The 16,358-nt window shown below is 40.8% G+C and overlaps 1 protein-coding gene across 1 annotated transcript in view; it reads right to left on the reverse strand.

Annotated features, from left to right (window-relative positions):
* Nucleotides 1–16,358, reverse strand: part of PWP1 (PWP1 homolog, endonuclein) — a 30,885-nt gene that overhangs the window by 2,842 nt on the left and 11,685 nt on the right. The window contains exons 6-13 of the mRNA XM_012469162.2: nt 11,117–11,227; nt 9,804–9,934; nt 7,649–7,710; nt 3,917–4,013; nt 3,225–3,286; nt 2,236–2,347; nt 783–873; nt 565–686 (exon numbers count right to left, since the gene is read on the reverse strand). Of these exons, the coding sequence (XP_012324585.1) occupies nt 565–686; nt 783–873; nt 2,236–2,347; nt 3,225–3,286; nt 3,917–4,013; nt 7,649–7,710; nt 9,804–9,934; nt 11,117–11,227 (788 nt within the window). The remainder of the gene's footprint in view (nt 1–564; nt 687–782; nt 874–2,235; nt 2,348–3,224; nt 3,287–3,916; nt 4,014–7,648; nt 7,711–9,803; nt 9,935–11,116; nt 11,228–16,358) is intronic.

The following is a 16,358-nucleotide window of genomic DNA, read 5'->3' on the forward strand; positions in this document are numbered from 1 at the left end:
TACACAATTTTGAACAGCTGTACAGTGTTACTATGTCTGCAATCTAACTTATATAACTCAGTGGTGCCCTACAGTAGGTGCTCAGTAAATATTTCTTGAATGAATCTGGTTATTTCTAAATTTTTCCTACTACATAGTAATTCATTTCAGTGTAGTCAGAACTAGTTATGCAAAGAGACAGTGATACATAAACTGACTCTAATAACTAAGGTGCCCTGAGGTTCAAGATTTCTTGGGATGGTCCTGATTTCAGGGTAAAAAAAAGAAAACAAAAAGTGGCCATTTCACTTGTGTTCTATAAAACCCTCTCCACAGCGTTCTTTGTCTTACCAAGCAACTGTTCATCATGTGAGTGGGAAAAGAACCAGTCACTGAATTCCTCACAGTGTCCTAAGTCATAAAGATCCCACCAAATTTGACTAAGCTCAAAATTAAGTTCCCCAACACATCCATATTTGTTAATGCAATAACTCCAAGAGAAAAAAGTGCAACACAAGTTACAGAGAAAGATAAGGTCAGAAACAGAGTAAGCAAAAAAAAACAGATACCCAGGGAGATTCTTACCATTTTCATGTCCCTAGAATGAACTAGACTTGGCCTATCTCCTAAGATGTCCCAGATCTTCACGTATTTGTCTGCTGAAGCAGTCACGAGACAGCCCTTGATTTGACTGCTAAGATCAAGACCTAAAGGAAGAGAAGATTAGTTCAGAGACTCTCACTTTGAAATACAGATTTACTTCACCATAAGTTAAAAATGAAAGAAACATTATTCTTGCTCACCAGAGATTTCATCATTGTGTGCATTAAGTGTAAAAATTGGTTTATCTGAACGTGCATCCAAATTATATACAAAGCCATCATCTGTACTGGCCTAGAAAGAGTAAAAGATGGGCAAGGTCATTCTATGTGACAAATCTAACAATAGGTAAAAAGTCTAAATCATAGTCAGAATCAGCTATATGACTTACTGGTGGAGCTTATGAAAAATTAACAGGGACAGATATCATTTACTTTTGGACGACCTGAGTTTGCACTCACAAAGACTAATTCAGTTGACAAGTCTACTGGATATGAGAATGAAGCTGTGGTGAGTGGTCTGGAATGGGGCTAGAGAGGTAGAAGCAAAGAAGTCAGTTACATCCACGTAAGCAGAGGCCTGGTGAGAATGGCTACTCAAGGTGCAGGCTGAGGAGGCATCCACAGAAGTGGGTCAGAGAGGGAAGAAGGGATAGGGAAGAGTGTCAAGGAAGCCAAGGCATGACCAACAATCTAATCAGCCAGTGTGGCAGCAGAGAAATTCAGATAAGGAACTTAGGACTGAAAGGCAGATTAGAATGGGTTGTTACACTACCAAGAAAGGGAGAAGAAATGAAGGAATTAGGAGACAGAGTCAAAAATGGGAGACAGAAACCTGAGCCTGTATACAGGCCAAGGTCAACAGCCAGTACAAAAAAAAGGATAAAAAAAGGATGGCTGAGGCAGCCTCAAGGCTGGGCCAGGGAAGAGAAGGCTTGGCTCTTCTTTTGAGATGAGAGGGAAGCAGGTGAACCATTTCATCTCCTACTTTTACCTCCCACTTCCCTAAATATTTAGGATTTTAGTATCTATGACCATTTGTTAGCAAATAACCTCTGGAAGTTTATGTGCCTGAATAGTGGGAGTGGAAGTACAATACAACATTCAAGTACAACTGGACTTCATTCCTAAGCATTGTAAAGTGAGTCTGGCTTCAGGCTGCCGACTAGGAACAGCATGCACCTCTACTAACAGTGCAGAATTGAGATTAAGTATCTCAGAATCATTACTTCAGGAACCTTATTAAAAATTGTTCACGTCTTTTGAGAACGCTGTTTTTAAAAAACTCTTTCCTACCTTGGCAAAGCACTACATACTTATTTTAGGAAAACTGGGCAATACAGATTTAACTAATCTACCCTCTGGATGAAAGCTGGAACCTTCTTTTTACATGTACTGAAATGTCAGTGGAATCTTTGGATGCTGTGTGGAAACTCATCATCCTACCTACATAATAAGGGTATTTAGAGAGAGCTCTTATACTTTTTTTTCCTATTTGGGAGATTAAAAAACAAAAAACCTTATGCTTTCAACCCTAAACCCAAATACTTCATACTGTTAAAACAGAAAAAGCTTTTCAGATATTCTACCATGGAATTTTAAAAAAGTAAGTCGCTAGTAACCTAGAAAAGCAAAACAACAACATGCGTACTCTTACCAAAAAATGACAAGGTGAAAAGTGATTCCAAGTCACTCTCTCTATCTGCCCACTGAATCGCCATATTCGATGGCTTTCATCTGGACTTCGGCAGTCATACAAAGCCACTGACCTAGAAGCATTCAGGCAAAGTTAGGGTTTTAAGAGTTCAATTCTCCTATATGTTTTTAAGGTTGTTTATAATAAAATAGCACTGTGAAGTCAAGATTCATCTAAAGCCTGTTTTGAGGTTGTAAATAAAGTAGAAAAAAAATGAGCTCAGTTTCAGTAATTGGTAGATTCTGATCTTAACACTTGAAGGCACTGGTGGCTCTAATGTAACAGCTAGTCTTGACCTTCTCTAGGTCAGATCTTCCACTTGCAAGAATCCTCTCTATGTCCAAAAACCCAAACAATTTCTAATTTTCCCTTCTCTGGTCGAGCTCAGAGCCTGATTACTCATGTCTTAGGAACACTTACTCTCCACAAGCAGGTTACTGTGTTGGGGGAAGCAAGGGATACACGCTTGTAATTCTGCATGAATCACAAGAAATGTAAACATATCATGCCTTAAGAGGATAAGAAATGAAAATAAAGACTGCAAAGTTGGTTTTGGCTTCTACTATCTGTTTCTCCCACCTGGAGACCCAATCTGTAAAAAAGAGCACAGAAAGGTAGAAACCGCGGGGTTGACCACAGTGGCCCCAATTCTTCACCTCTCCCTATATCCATGCCCACTGTCATGTGACATGGGAATTCTTCCCATAAAGGCAAAGTACAGCCTCTAAAAGCCAAAGTAGTAGGTAGTTCCTATAGTTTCATTATTATGACAGAACCATGTTGTTCCTTTGTAGACTGAAAGGACCAGAGTTAAAAGGAAAAATAAGTAGTGTGAATAATTTAAACATGTAGGTGGCCTCAGGGATATATTCTGCCTGGGCATCCATTAGACTTTTTGAGTTCTAGAGGATAAAAACAGAGCAGCAATCATTCCTGCTGTGCTTGCTTACTTGTCATACGAGCCAGAAATCAGAGTCTGCGCTTCAAATGGATGAAACTGCAGCGTCTGGACCTAAAGGGAAGAAATATAAATGCAGAGATCTCTGCTCATTTGCTTTTCATAAAATTACCTAATATATGGTAAGAACTGATTTGACAGTATTTCTATAAATGCTTCCCTTTGAAATAGAGTAAACAAAAGAAACACAAATATACTTCATAATCAAAGGGCCCAAACCAGGCTCCTTAAAAAGAAAATATAGTTTCCCCAAACTGTATGGCAGAATACATATGTCCCTCAAATGTTAAAGGATACTCAGAAGACAAAGGGAAGTAGTCAAACGTATCTGATCAACTCCTCATGCTCTAGAAGTCCCAAAATAATGTGCATTAGATGCCTGAGGAATAATGCAGTAATGGATGTGAATTCTTTAATTATCATTGTGACCGACAGGATATAAATATGTTACAGGGCACTAATGTTCCTAGTAACCATACCTTTCTGTACCCATTTTTTCATTTCTACGATGGCATTATACCTACCACACAGGGCTTTGTGAAAATCCTAAGAGATAACATGTGAAAGCATGCTGCAAGCCAGATAACATTATTTTCAAAGCCATATATAAACGTTTGAGATTATTTTTAGCCAATATTTGTGTCAGATTTTTAAGAATCACTGTGATCAACTAAATCACCATACCTTGTCTGTGTGTACAGCGAGGCTAGCTACTGGCTTCCCCGTGGACATATCCCACAGAATTACAGTGTTGTCAGCTGATGCACTTGCCAAAACATTTCTGAGAAAGAGAAGAATCAAATCAGGCAATCTTTTTTAAAAGTCAAGAGCATTAAATATGAGAAAAGGATTGCATTTACAATAGCATCAGAAAGAATAAAATACTTAGGAAGAAATTTAACAAAAGAAATTTAAGACTTACATAATGAAAACTACCAAAACTTATCAAAAGAAAGGAGAGGATCTAAATAAGTTGAAAGACACCCAATGTTCATGTATTAGAAGACTTAACAGTGTTAATATGGAAATACTGTATCTACAGATGGAGCTCTAAACTGATCTGCAGAGACTAGCTTGAACCCAAGAAATGGAGGTTGGAGTGAACCTAGATCATGTCACTGGACTCCAGCCTAAGCAACAGAGCAAGACTCCGTCTCACAAAAAAAAAAAACAGAAAAAAAGAAAAAATTCATATAAAAATGCAAGGAACTCAGAATATCCAAAATAGTACTCAAAAAAAGAACAAAGCTGGCAAGCTAACACTTCCTGACGTCAAAACTTACTGACAATCTACAGCAACCACAACAATGCACTACTGGCATAAGGAAATACAGATTAATGGATTAAAACTAACAGTCCAGAAATAAACATTTATAATCACTGTTTTTTGACAAGGGTGCTAAGAAAATTGAATGTTCAATGAGGGAAAAAAGTCTTACCAACAAATGGGGCTGGGCACAGTGGCTCACACCTGTAATCCCAGCACTTTGGGAGGCCAAGGCAGACAGATCACTTGAGGTCTCGAGTTCAAAACAAACCTGGCCTAAATGGTAAAACCTCATCTCTACTAAAAATACAATAATTAGCTGTGAGTGGTGGTGCGCACCTATAATCTCAGCTATTCGGGGGGCTGAGGCAGGAGAATCACTTGAACCCTGGAGGTGGAATTTCCAGTGAGCTAATAGCACACCACTACACTCCACCTGGGTGACAGAGTAAGACCCTATCTCAAACAAAACAAAAAAACAAACAGTGCAGGGACAAATGAGTCATCCTTATGAAAAAGAATGAAGTTGGACCCCTACCTCACACCATACACATAAAAAAACTCAAAACGGACCATAGACATCAATGTAAGAACTAATACTATGAAACTCTCAGCTGGGCATGGTGGCTCATCCCTGTAATCCCAGCACTTAGGGAGGCTGAGGCGAGTAGATCACGAGATCAGGAGTTCAAGACCAGTCTGACCAACATGGTGAAACCCCATCTCGACTAAAAATACAAAAATTAGCTGGGTATGGTGGTGGGTGCCTGTAATCCCAGCTACTTAGGAGGCTGAGACAGGAGAACTGCTTGAACCCAGAGGTAGAGGCTGTAGTGAGCCAAGATCACACCACTGCACTCCGGCCTGGAAGATAGAGCAAGACTCCAGCTCAAAAACAAACAGCAAAAAAAAAAAAAAAAAAAAAAAAAAAAAACTCTCAGAAGAAAACACACATGCTTTATATACATATAAACCTTCATAACCCTGAATTAGGCAATGGTTTCTTAGATACATACATACATATGTATAAACATAACATATAAACCTTCATAACCCAGAATTAGTCAATGGTTCTTTGATACAATACCAAAAGCATGAACAACAAAAGAAATAAAGTAGACACCATCACATGAAAAACGTCTGCTACAAATGATAGCACCAAGAAAGTGAAAAAACAAACCACAGAATACAACAAAATATTTACAAATCATGTATTCGGTAAGAGTTAGTATTCAGAGTATACAAGAACTCTAAAAATTCAACATCAAATACAAAAAAATCAGGCAAAGGGAGGCCAGGCATGGTGGCTCATGCCTGTTATCCCAGCATTTTGGGAGGTGGTAGGATCACCTCAGCCCTGGGAGGGCAAGGCTGCAGTAAGCTGTGATTGTGCCACTGCACTCCAGCCTGGCTGACGGAGTGAGACCCTGTCTCAAAAAAAAGTAAGCAAAGGACTTGAAAAACATTTCTCCCAAAGATAGATAAATGGCCAATAAGCACAAAACAAAGATGTTCAACATCACTAACGATTCATTAAGAAATGCAGATTAAGCCAGGTGTGGTGGCACACCCCTGTGCTCCCAGCGACTTGGGAGGGAATGCTTGAGAACAAGAGTTTGAGACCAGCCTAAGCAACATAGTAAGACCCCCATCTTATCTTTTTTTTTAAAGGAAGGTGGTGAGGGGAAATGCAAATTAAAACCTCAATGAGATAACCACTTCATCTGCATTAGGATGGCTGCTTTGAAAAACAGAAAATAACAAGTGTTGGGATGATATGGAGATACTAGGGCCCTGTGTGCACTATTGGTGAATGTAAAATGGTGCAGCTACTATGGAAAATAGTATGGTAGCTTCTAAAAAATTAAAAATAGAATTACCGTAAGATCCAGCAATAACTGTTCTAGGTACATCCCTGAATGAATTCAAAGCAGGGACTTTAATATTTGTACACCTACATTCATAGCAGCATTATTCACACTATCCAAAGGGTAGAATCAATTCAGGTAAATTCAGATAAAGGAATGGATAGCATACATTACATACAACGGAACATTTTTTAGCCTTAAAAAGGAAGGAAACTCTGTCACTTAATAGAACATGACTCAACTTGAAGACACTAAGTAAAATAAGCCAGACACAAAGGAATAAGTCTGATTCCATTCATATGAGGTGCTTGGTCAAATTCACGGAGACAAAAAGTGGAGTAGTGGTTGCCAGGGCTGGGAGTGGGAGAAATGGGGAGTAAGTGTTTAAAGGGCAGAGCTGCAGTGTGGAAAGACGAAAATGTTCTGGAGATGCATTGTGGTGGTGGTGGTTGCACAACTCTGTGAATGTACTGAAAGCCACTGAACTGCACACTTAAAAATGGTTAAAGTGGTGATATGGTTTGGTTGTGTCCCCACCCAAATATCATCTTGAGTTGTAGCTCCCATAATTCCCATGTGTTGTTGGAGGGACCCAGTTGAAGGCAACTGAATCATGTGGGCAGGTCCTTCCTGTGCTGTTGTCATGATAGTGAATGGGTATCACGATATTGGATGGTTTTATAAAGGAGAGTTCCCCTGAACGTGCCCTTTCTCCTGCCTGCTACCATGTAAGACATGACTTTGCTCCTCATTCACTTTCTGCCATGATTGTGAGGCCTCCCCAGCCATGTGGAACTGTGAGTCAATTAAACCTTTCCTTTATAAATTATCCAGTCTTGGGTATGTCTACATTAGCAGTGTGAGAACAGACTAACACAATTGGTAAGTTTTATATGTATTTTGCCATAATTTAAAGAAAAAAGAATAAAAGAATATGTGGATAAGATGTGAAAACTAAACAGAGAGAAATGTCTTCTGGGAAGAAACACCATCCTGTTGCACCATAGGCACTGCCATACACTCTGTTTTTTTCTAGTGATGGTGGAGAAAGAGCACTTGGTCACCAAGCATGTAACGAGCACCCACAGTGATGAGCTGGCAGGTGACCTGGAGGATGCAAAGAAACAGATGGCAGAGCTCCTGCCTGCAAGCAGAGCATACTACAAGAAAGGAAGACAGATACAAAGGCCCACGGCACAAGTAAAGAGACAAGTGTAGGCATGAGGTAAGATCACAATGGCTATGGTCTTTTACAATCATTCAAATGTTACTTCTTTTTACCTGATTAGCTTATTCCATGAAAGGTCAAGGACAGCATTGGTATGCCCTTCTGCTGAGGAACTCTGTAAAAATTGTTTTAATTATTTTTTTGTATTAAAGTCTCCCCATAATAAAACTGAATATATTAATTTACAAGATTCTTTAAACCTTAAGATTATTTTGTTTTGGCCAGGCGTGGTTGCTCACGCCTGTAATCCCAGCACTTTGGGAGGCCGAGGAGGGCAGATCACCTGAGGTCGAGAATTCGAGACCAGTCTGACCAACATGGAGAAACTGTCTCTACTAAAAATACAAAATTAGCTGGGCATGCTAGTGCATGCCTGTAATCCCAGCTACTCAGAGGCTGAGGCAGGACAACCGCTTAAACCCGGGAGGCGGAGGTTGCAGTGAGCTGAGATCGTGCCATTGCACTCCATCCAGTCTGGGCAAGAAGAGCAAAACTCCATCTCAAAAACAAAAGAAAAAGAAAAAAAAAAGATTATTTTGTTTAGTTTTGTTTTGAGATAGAGTCTCACTCTGCTGCCCTGGCTGGAGTGCAGTGGCATGATCTCGGCTCACTGCAACCTCCGCCTCCTGGGTTCAAGCGATTCTCCTGCCTCAGCCTCTCGAGTAGCTGGGATTACAGATGCACTCAACCACACCTGGCTAATTTCTATATTTTTGGGGAGATGGGGTTTTGCCCTGTTTGCCAGGGTAGTCTGGAACTCCTGGCCTCGTGATCCACTAGCCTCGGCCTCCCAAAGTACTGCGATTACAGGTGTGAGCTACTGCACTCAACCTACTGATAGCATATAAACTTTTGAAGAATAAAATAAATAAAACCTCGTCTCCCTGTTACTTTAGAGGCTCATCATAAGTTTCATTATAGGGGCTGGGCGTGATGGCTCACACTTGTAATCCCAGGATGTTGGGAGGCGAATGTGGGAGCACTGCTTGAGGCTGGGAGTTTGAGATCAGCCCAGGTAACACGGCAGAACTCTGTCTCTACAAAAAAGTAAAAATTAGCCAGGCAATGGCGGAACAAACCTATAGTCCCCACTACTTAGGAAGCTAAGGCAGGAGAATTAGGGATCTCTTGAGCCTAGGAGTTCAAGGCTATAACTGTAATTGTGCCACTGCACTCTAGTCTGGGAGACAGAGCAAGACCCTACCCCTAAGGGAAAAAAAAAAAAGAAAAAAGAAAAAAGAAAAAAATTTCATTACAGGGAACAGGGAAGAAACTGTTTTTTCTTTTTTAAAGACAAAGTCTCATTCTGTCACCTAGGTGGGAGCGCAGTGGCACAATCATGGCTCACTGCAGCCTCAACCTTCTGGGCTCAAGTGACCTTCCACCTCGGCCTCCCAAATGCTAGGACTGTAGGCATGAGCTGCCATGACTGGCCGAATCGTTCCTTTTTTTGAGACAGAGTCTTACTCTGTTGCCCAGGCTAGAGTGCAGTGGTGCGATCTCAGCTCACTGCAACCTCCGCCTCTTGGGTTCAAGCAATTCTCCTGCCTCAGCCTCCAGCATAGCTGGGATTACAGGTGTGCACCACCATGCCTGGCTAATTTTTGTATTTTTAGTAGAGACAGGGTTTCACCATGTTGGCCAGGCTGGTCTCAAACTCCTGACCTCAGGTGTTCCACCCACCTCGGTTTCCTAAAGTGCTGAGATTACAGGTGTGAGCCACCGTGCCTGGCCCAGCCTAGCAGTTGTTAATCTAAGTACTATAATTATACAATATCAATATGGTTCCCAACCCTCATAAAACTTAACAGTTTTTAAAGCTACAGGAGTTAATACATGGATAGTAAGAATTCAACACGATAACAGAAATTGTTTTAAAGTTCAAGATTAGTATATCTGTATAAATAGCTACTGTATATGGAGGAGGCTCATAACCTGATAGTCCATCTGTGGTAGCTATTCATATTAATATACTAGCTTTGAACTAGTTTTGTAAAGAAAGAACAACATGACAATGGAGGTTTTATGCAATCAGAAATAAGTTTTCTTTGGATGGGCTTTTCAAAACTAAAAATTACAATAATTTCCTAACTATCCCATCTCACCAAGAATATCTGATTGAAAAAGTGTATATTCTTACCTTTCACCCCTACTCCCAAGTAAACTTATCTTTGTCATTAGAGTTTAAATATTTATTAACTTCTTTACCTTCTTTCCTTTCTTTTTCTTCTTTTTTGAAAGTTTAGTTCCAAGTGTGAAGACTGGCTCTAAAGAGTCCACTATATCAAGGTCCCACACTTCAATAACAGGGGTCATGTTTCCTACAGCAATATAATTTCCTATCGGAGGAAATAATGCACGTATGATTACACAAAAAAAGACATATAGAACTTCTAATCAAATACATTACATTGCAGGTTAACTGAAAAATGCTTTAGAGCAGTACTTCTCAAACTTATATGCAAACGCAGCATCTGAATGTTGTTAAAATGCAGACTGTAGGCCGGGTGTGGTGGCTCACACCTGTAATCCCTGGCACTTTGGGAGGCTGAGGCGGGTGGATCACCTGAGGTCGGGAGTTTGAGACCAGCCTGACCAACATGGAGAAACCCCGTCTCTACTAAAAATACAAAATTAGTCGAGCATGGTGGCACATGCCTATAATCCCAGCTACTCAGGAGGCTGAGGCAGGAGAATCGCTTGAACCTGGGAGGCAGAGGTTGCGGTGAGCTGAGATCACGTTATTGTGATCTGGGCAACGAGAGTGAAACTCTGCTCAAAAAAAAAAAAGCAGACATTTCAAGTGGTTCTGGGCAGGCAGTAGTTCTAACTAGCTCATAGGTGATGCCCATGCTGTGCTGCTGCTGGTCTTTGGCCCACAATTTTGAGTAACAAAGGCTCAATCTCTTGGCCTCAGTGTTCTCACTTATATAATGAGAATAGCCCTCCTCCTTTCCTCCTTCATGGGGTGCTGTGGGAATGAAGATCAGATCAGATCATGAACATGAACAAGGTTTGCAAACAGGATGTAAGATAGGATAATCAGTGTTTACCTTTATTAAAAAGTACAGACAGGGTCAACTAATAGAGTGCAGATTTGGTTACAAAGACTAACATGAAAACCTAATCACTTGTGACAAGCCTCTTCATTTCGATTTTACCTTATGTTTTCTAAAACAGTTTACGCCACTCAACTCTAGCTGGTAACATCTGATACATCATACTATTTAAACTGAGTCTTTATGAGAACTTTACAGTTCTATAGTGCAAAAGGCTTTCCAGGTCCTGTCCTTCAGCCTATAGTAGAGCAGCTACCTCCTTAGCCGATCTAAAGTCTGGGGATTTATGGCCCCCAAACAATAAAGTGATGGTGTGTTAAGAATTATATAACTTCATAAAATAATAGTAACCTAAGAAAATATCAGCAACAATTCTGAAAACATTCAAGAGAATAATTTATAGATCTAGGAGAAAATATCTAAGACTGGAAATCATTGAGCAACCTTAAGTTTTCTAATTACCAGTAGAATCATCTGGGCTAGGATCAAAATTCAGCCATTCCACACTCAGAGGATATGCAGACAAGAGTATATCGTGGTGTACATAAAAGGAGTCTTCTTCTTGATTATAAACTGAAAAGATTGGGAAAAGAGACTTTAGTGCATCAGAACAAGTCATCAAAAATCACATCCCACTCCTGCCTGGGGGAGAGAGAGAGACTGTCTCAAAAAAAAGATTCCAATATCATGACTAGGGAAAAATTTTGCATGTCTAATATAGTCTCAACTTCTGGCATACCCCATAGGAGACAATGAACACTGACATCTGATACTCCACCTGCATCCTTATCAGATAAACAGTCCTGTCTTCTAGCTTATTCATAGAAAACAAACGCTCATAAGGTCTCCACAAGAAGTACTTATTATTTTATCTTCTAAAGGTCTAGCTGATTATAAGTCAAAAAGAACAAACCAAAAATAGCACTGCAGAGAAATAATTCATATTTGGAATCTAAATGCTTGTCAAAAATTACTTTTTAAATATTTTTAAAAACGGTTTATGAAGACGAACAATGCAAACAAAGCTCCTGAGGAAACCCTTTTGGAATATGGCTCCTTAACATTTACAGCTATAATGTTAAGCAGCAAACACTGTAAAATCAATGACTAAGAAGTCTTTTAAAAGTTACATAGAGGGTGGGCGTGGTGGCTCACGCCTGTAATCCCAGCACTTTGGGAGACCAAGGCAGGCAGATCACAAGGTCAGGAGATCGAGATCATCCTAGCTAACACAGTGAAACCTCATCTCTACTAAAAGTACAAAACATTAGCCAGGCGTGGTGGCATGTGCCTGTAGTCCCAGCTACTCGGGAGGCTAAAACAGGAGAATACCTTGAACCCAGCAGGGGGAGGTTGCAGTGAGCCTCGTGCCACTGCACTCCAGCCTAAGGGACAGGGCGAGACTCTGTCTCAAAAAAAAAAAAAATTTCACAACAGAACCCACTAATCAGAACCCCTCCCCATATGCTTTTTATTAAAAAAGAGGTAAATATAAAACAAGCTAAGGATTTTATTTTTAATTCCTCAGATCTCTGCTTCTAGAATAGATCCTGGGATTAGCAGATTTGTGTAATGTTCTATCACAGCTCTATAAAGAGAATTCTTGTTCAAAATTATTGACTGTGGTCCTACAAAACCCTCAACCATGTTCAATGTATTCAGCTTACATTTTACATAAAATTGGTGATAATACTTTAGAACATATCTCACATTTAACATGTGAGATAAATATTTGGATCAGTTTTAGAATATAAATTTAAAGTTATTCTTGCACAGATATGCTGGGCAATTTGGAGATTCCTTCCAAACTCAAATAATAAAATATATCTATAATAACCTAACTTAGAAGGAACTGGAAATACAACAGCCTTAACTTCTTTCTCAGCTCCTCTTTGATCCTGAGTTCAAAGGAATGACTATAAGTTCTCAGATAAGAATGCATAAAAAAAAATCAATGATGACAAAAAAACTATAATAAGGTCTCAATTTTTGGAATTAGAATTGGTCTTAAAAGCAAAGTAAACAAGTAGTTTTCATTTGAAATATGTAAAAGTTCAAAGATATCAAGAGTTAGAATAATTTCACATTAAAGTGCCTGCTATTTAAAACCTTTTTAAGAAAGACTGCATAAGAGGATCACAATGAGCCACGGGATAAAATGGGCCTAATCTATAGGCTTCCAGCGGGCAACCTTAAAGATTCTGAAGAGTTACAGAAATCCAAGTTAATCAATGGAAGCTGCGATGAGGCAACCTAGAAGATGCCAATAAACATTAAGCCTAAGGGTTTTATTTTTTCAAACTGTGCCACTGCATTTCCTATAACAAAAGGACTTAGCAGGCTAATAATCTCTTTCAATCTTCAAAGTTTCAAGATGATCTGAAGACTGCTGGAGGAGGAGAGTATCTAGGCAAGGATGGACTCGTCTGAAGATATGAGCACAGTGGAAGGGGCAAAAAAAACAAAAGGGGAGAAGATCCAAGACGGCCGGTTAGGAGGAATTCGGGATTGCAGCTCCGAGAGAAAGCGCAGAGGGTGAGTGGACGCTGCATTTCCAGACGGATTTTTACTGCCCACAGACCAGGAGATTCACAGGCGGAAGAGCACCACAGGTCACCAGTGCCGCTGGTTTGACTAGCGTGGCTGCTCGGCCTGCGCCCTGAGGCAGGGGGCAGCGGCTCCTTCTGCAGAGTGAGTGAGACTGAGTACCCTGTAAGCCAGCAAGGGGAGCTGAAACAGGGAGTCAAGCCAGGAGATTCCTGGGCAAAAACGCACCACGAATCTCAGAGCCACCGCTTCAGCTGACGCAACGGCTCACAGGGCAGTGGATTTTTACTTCCCACAGACCAGGAGATTCACAGGCGGAAGAGCCCCACGGGTCGCCAGCGCCGCTGGTTTGACCGACGCAGACGCTTGGCCTGCGCCCTGAGGCAGGGGGCAGCGGCTCCTTCTGCAGAGTGAGTGAGACTGAGTCCCCTGTAAGCCAGCAAGGGGAGCTGAAACAGGGAGTCAAGCCAGGAGATTCCTGGGCAAAGAAAGCGCCACAGGAAACACAACTGAACCCGGGTTGGTCCAGCTCTGTGGAGGAGGGGCATTCTCCATCAGGACACACCCTGCAGTTCCCAGGGCAATTTGCCGTAACCAAGGCAACCCACCACTACAGAGACTCCGTCACTACAGGGGCGGGCCAACATAGCGGAAGCAGTTCAAACTGCACCCATATAAAAAGGACTGCAGGGAAGTTCATAAGGAAGCTGGGCGGAGCCCACAGCAGCTCAACGAAGCCTCTGCAGGCTGAGTGTGACTAGGCTGCCACCTTGTGGGCAGGGAAAACAACAGCAAGACAGCGGAAAATCATAAAGCCCTAACTCCCTGGGACAGAACACCTTGGGGGGAAGAAAAGGGGGTATATGAGTTCTGCTGCTGCAGACTTAAAATTACCAAAATCAGAAAGACAGCAACTACAAAGTTGATAGGCGAATAAATCCACAAAGATGGGAAGAAACCAGCGCAAAAAGGATGAAAACACCCAAAATCAGAACACTTCTCCTCCTACAAGGGAGCACAACTCCCCACCAGCAAGGGAGCAAGACTGGATGGAGAATGAGTGTGATGAAATGACAGAATCAGCTTTCAGAAAGTGGATAATAAGAAACTTTCGTGAGCTAAAAGAACATGCTCTAACCCAATGCAAAGAAACTAGGAACCTTGAAAAAAGACTTGACAAAATGCTAACGAGAATGGACAACTTAGAGGAGTATGAGTGAACTGATGGAGGTGAAAAACACAACACGAGAACTTTGCGAAGCATGCACAAGTTTCAACAGCCGAATTGACCAAGCAGAAGAAAGGATATCAGAGGTAGAAGATCAACTCAATGAAATAAAACGAGAAGGCAAGATTAGAGAAAACAGGGTAAAAAGGAAAGAACAAAGTCAACAAGAAATATGGGACTATGTGAAAAGACCTAATCTACGTTTGATAGGGGTACCTGAATGTGACGAAGAGAATGCATCCAAGCTGGAAAATACTCTCCAGGATATTATCCAGGAAAACTTCCCCAACCTAGCAAGGCAGGCCAATATTCAAGTCCAGGAAATACAGAGCACACCACAAAGATATTCCTCAAGAAGAGCAACCCCGAGGCACATAAACATCAGATTCACCAGGGTTGAAATGAAGGAGAAAATACTAAGGGCAGCCAGAAAGAAAGGTCAGGTTACCCACAAAGGGAAGCCCATCAGACTCACAGCAGATCTCTCAGCAGAAACCCTACAGGCCAGAAGAGAGTGGGGGCCGATATTCAACATCCTTAAAGAAAAGAACTTTCAACCCAGAATTTCATATCCAGTCAAACTAAGCTTCATAAGTGAAGGAAAAATAAAATCCTTTGTGAACAAGCAAGTACTCACAGATTTCATCACCACCAGACCAGCTTTACAAGAGCTCCTGAAGGAGGCACTAGACATAGAAAAGAACAACCAGAACCAGCCACTCCAAAAACACACGAAATGGTAAAGAGCATCAACACAATGAAGAATCTGCATCAACCAATGGGCAAAACAGCCAGCTAGCATCAAAATGACAGGATCAAATTCACACATAACAATATTAACCCTAAATGTAAACGGACTAAATGCCCCAATCAAAAGACACAGACCGGCAAATTGGATAAAAAGCCAAAACCCATCAGTGTGCTGTATCCAGGAAACCCATCTCACATGCAAGGATACACAAAGGCTCAAAATAAAGGGATGGAGGAAGATTTACCAAGCAAACGGAGAGCAACAAAAAAGCAGGAGTGGCAATTCTCATCTCTGATAAAATAGACTTTAAAGCAACAAAGATCAAAAGAGACAAAGAAGGACATTATATAATGGTAAAAGGATCAATGCAACAAGAAGAGCTAACAATCCTAAATATATATGCACCTAATACAGGAGCACCCAAATACATAAGGCAAGTTCTTAAAGAATTACAAAGAGACCTAGACTCCCACACAATAATAGTGGGAGACTTCAACACCCCATTGTCAATATTAGACAGATCAACGTGACAGAAAATTAACAAGGATATCCAGGACTTGAACTCGGACCTGGAACAAGCAAACCTAATAGACATTTACAGAACTCTCCACTCCAAATCCACAGAATATACATTCTTCTCAGCACCACATCACACCTACTCTAAAATTGACCACATAATTGGAAGTAAATCACTCCTCAGCAAATGCAAAAGAACGGAAACCATAACAAACAGTCTCTCAGACCACAGTGCAATCAAGTTAGAACTCAGAATTCAGAAACCAACCCAGAACCGCACAGCTTCATGGAAAATGAACAACTTTCTCCTGTATGTTGACTGGATAAACACTGAAATGAAGGCAGAAATAAAGATGTTCTTCGAAACCAATGAGAATGAAGACACCACATACCAGAATCTCTGGGACACATTTAAAGCAGTCTCTAGAGGAAAATATATAGCAATAAGTGCCCACATGAGAAGAAAGGAGAGATCTAAAATTGACACCCTATCGTCAAAATTGAAAGAGCTAGAGGAGCAAGATCAAAAAAACTCAAAACCTAGCAGAAGGCAAGAAATAACTAAGATCAAAGCAGAATTGAAGGAGATATAGACACGAAAAACCCTACAAAAAAATCAATAAATCCAGGAGCTGGTTTATTGAAAAGATCAACAAAATAGA

The sequence above is a fragment of the Aotus nancymaae genome, unplaced genomic scaffold (genome assembly GCF_030222135.1).
Source record: "Aotus nancymaae isolate 86718 unplaced genomic scaffold, 86718_ANA_hifiasm-v0.15.2.pri h1tg000021l, whole genome shotgun sequence".
In the NCBI taxonomy this organism is placed as follows: Eukaryota; Metazoa; Chordata; class Mammalia; order Primates; family Aotidae; genus Aotus; species Aotus nancymaae.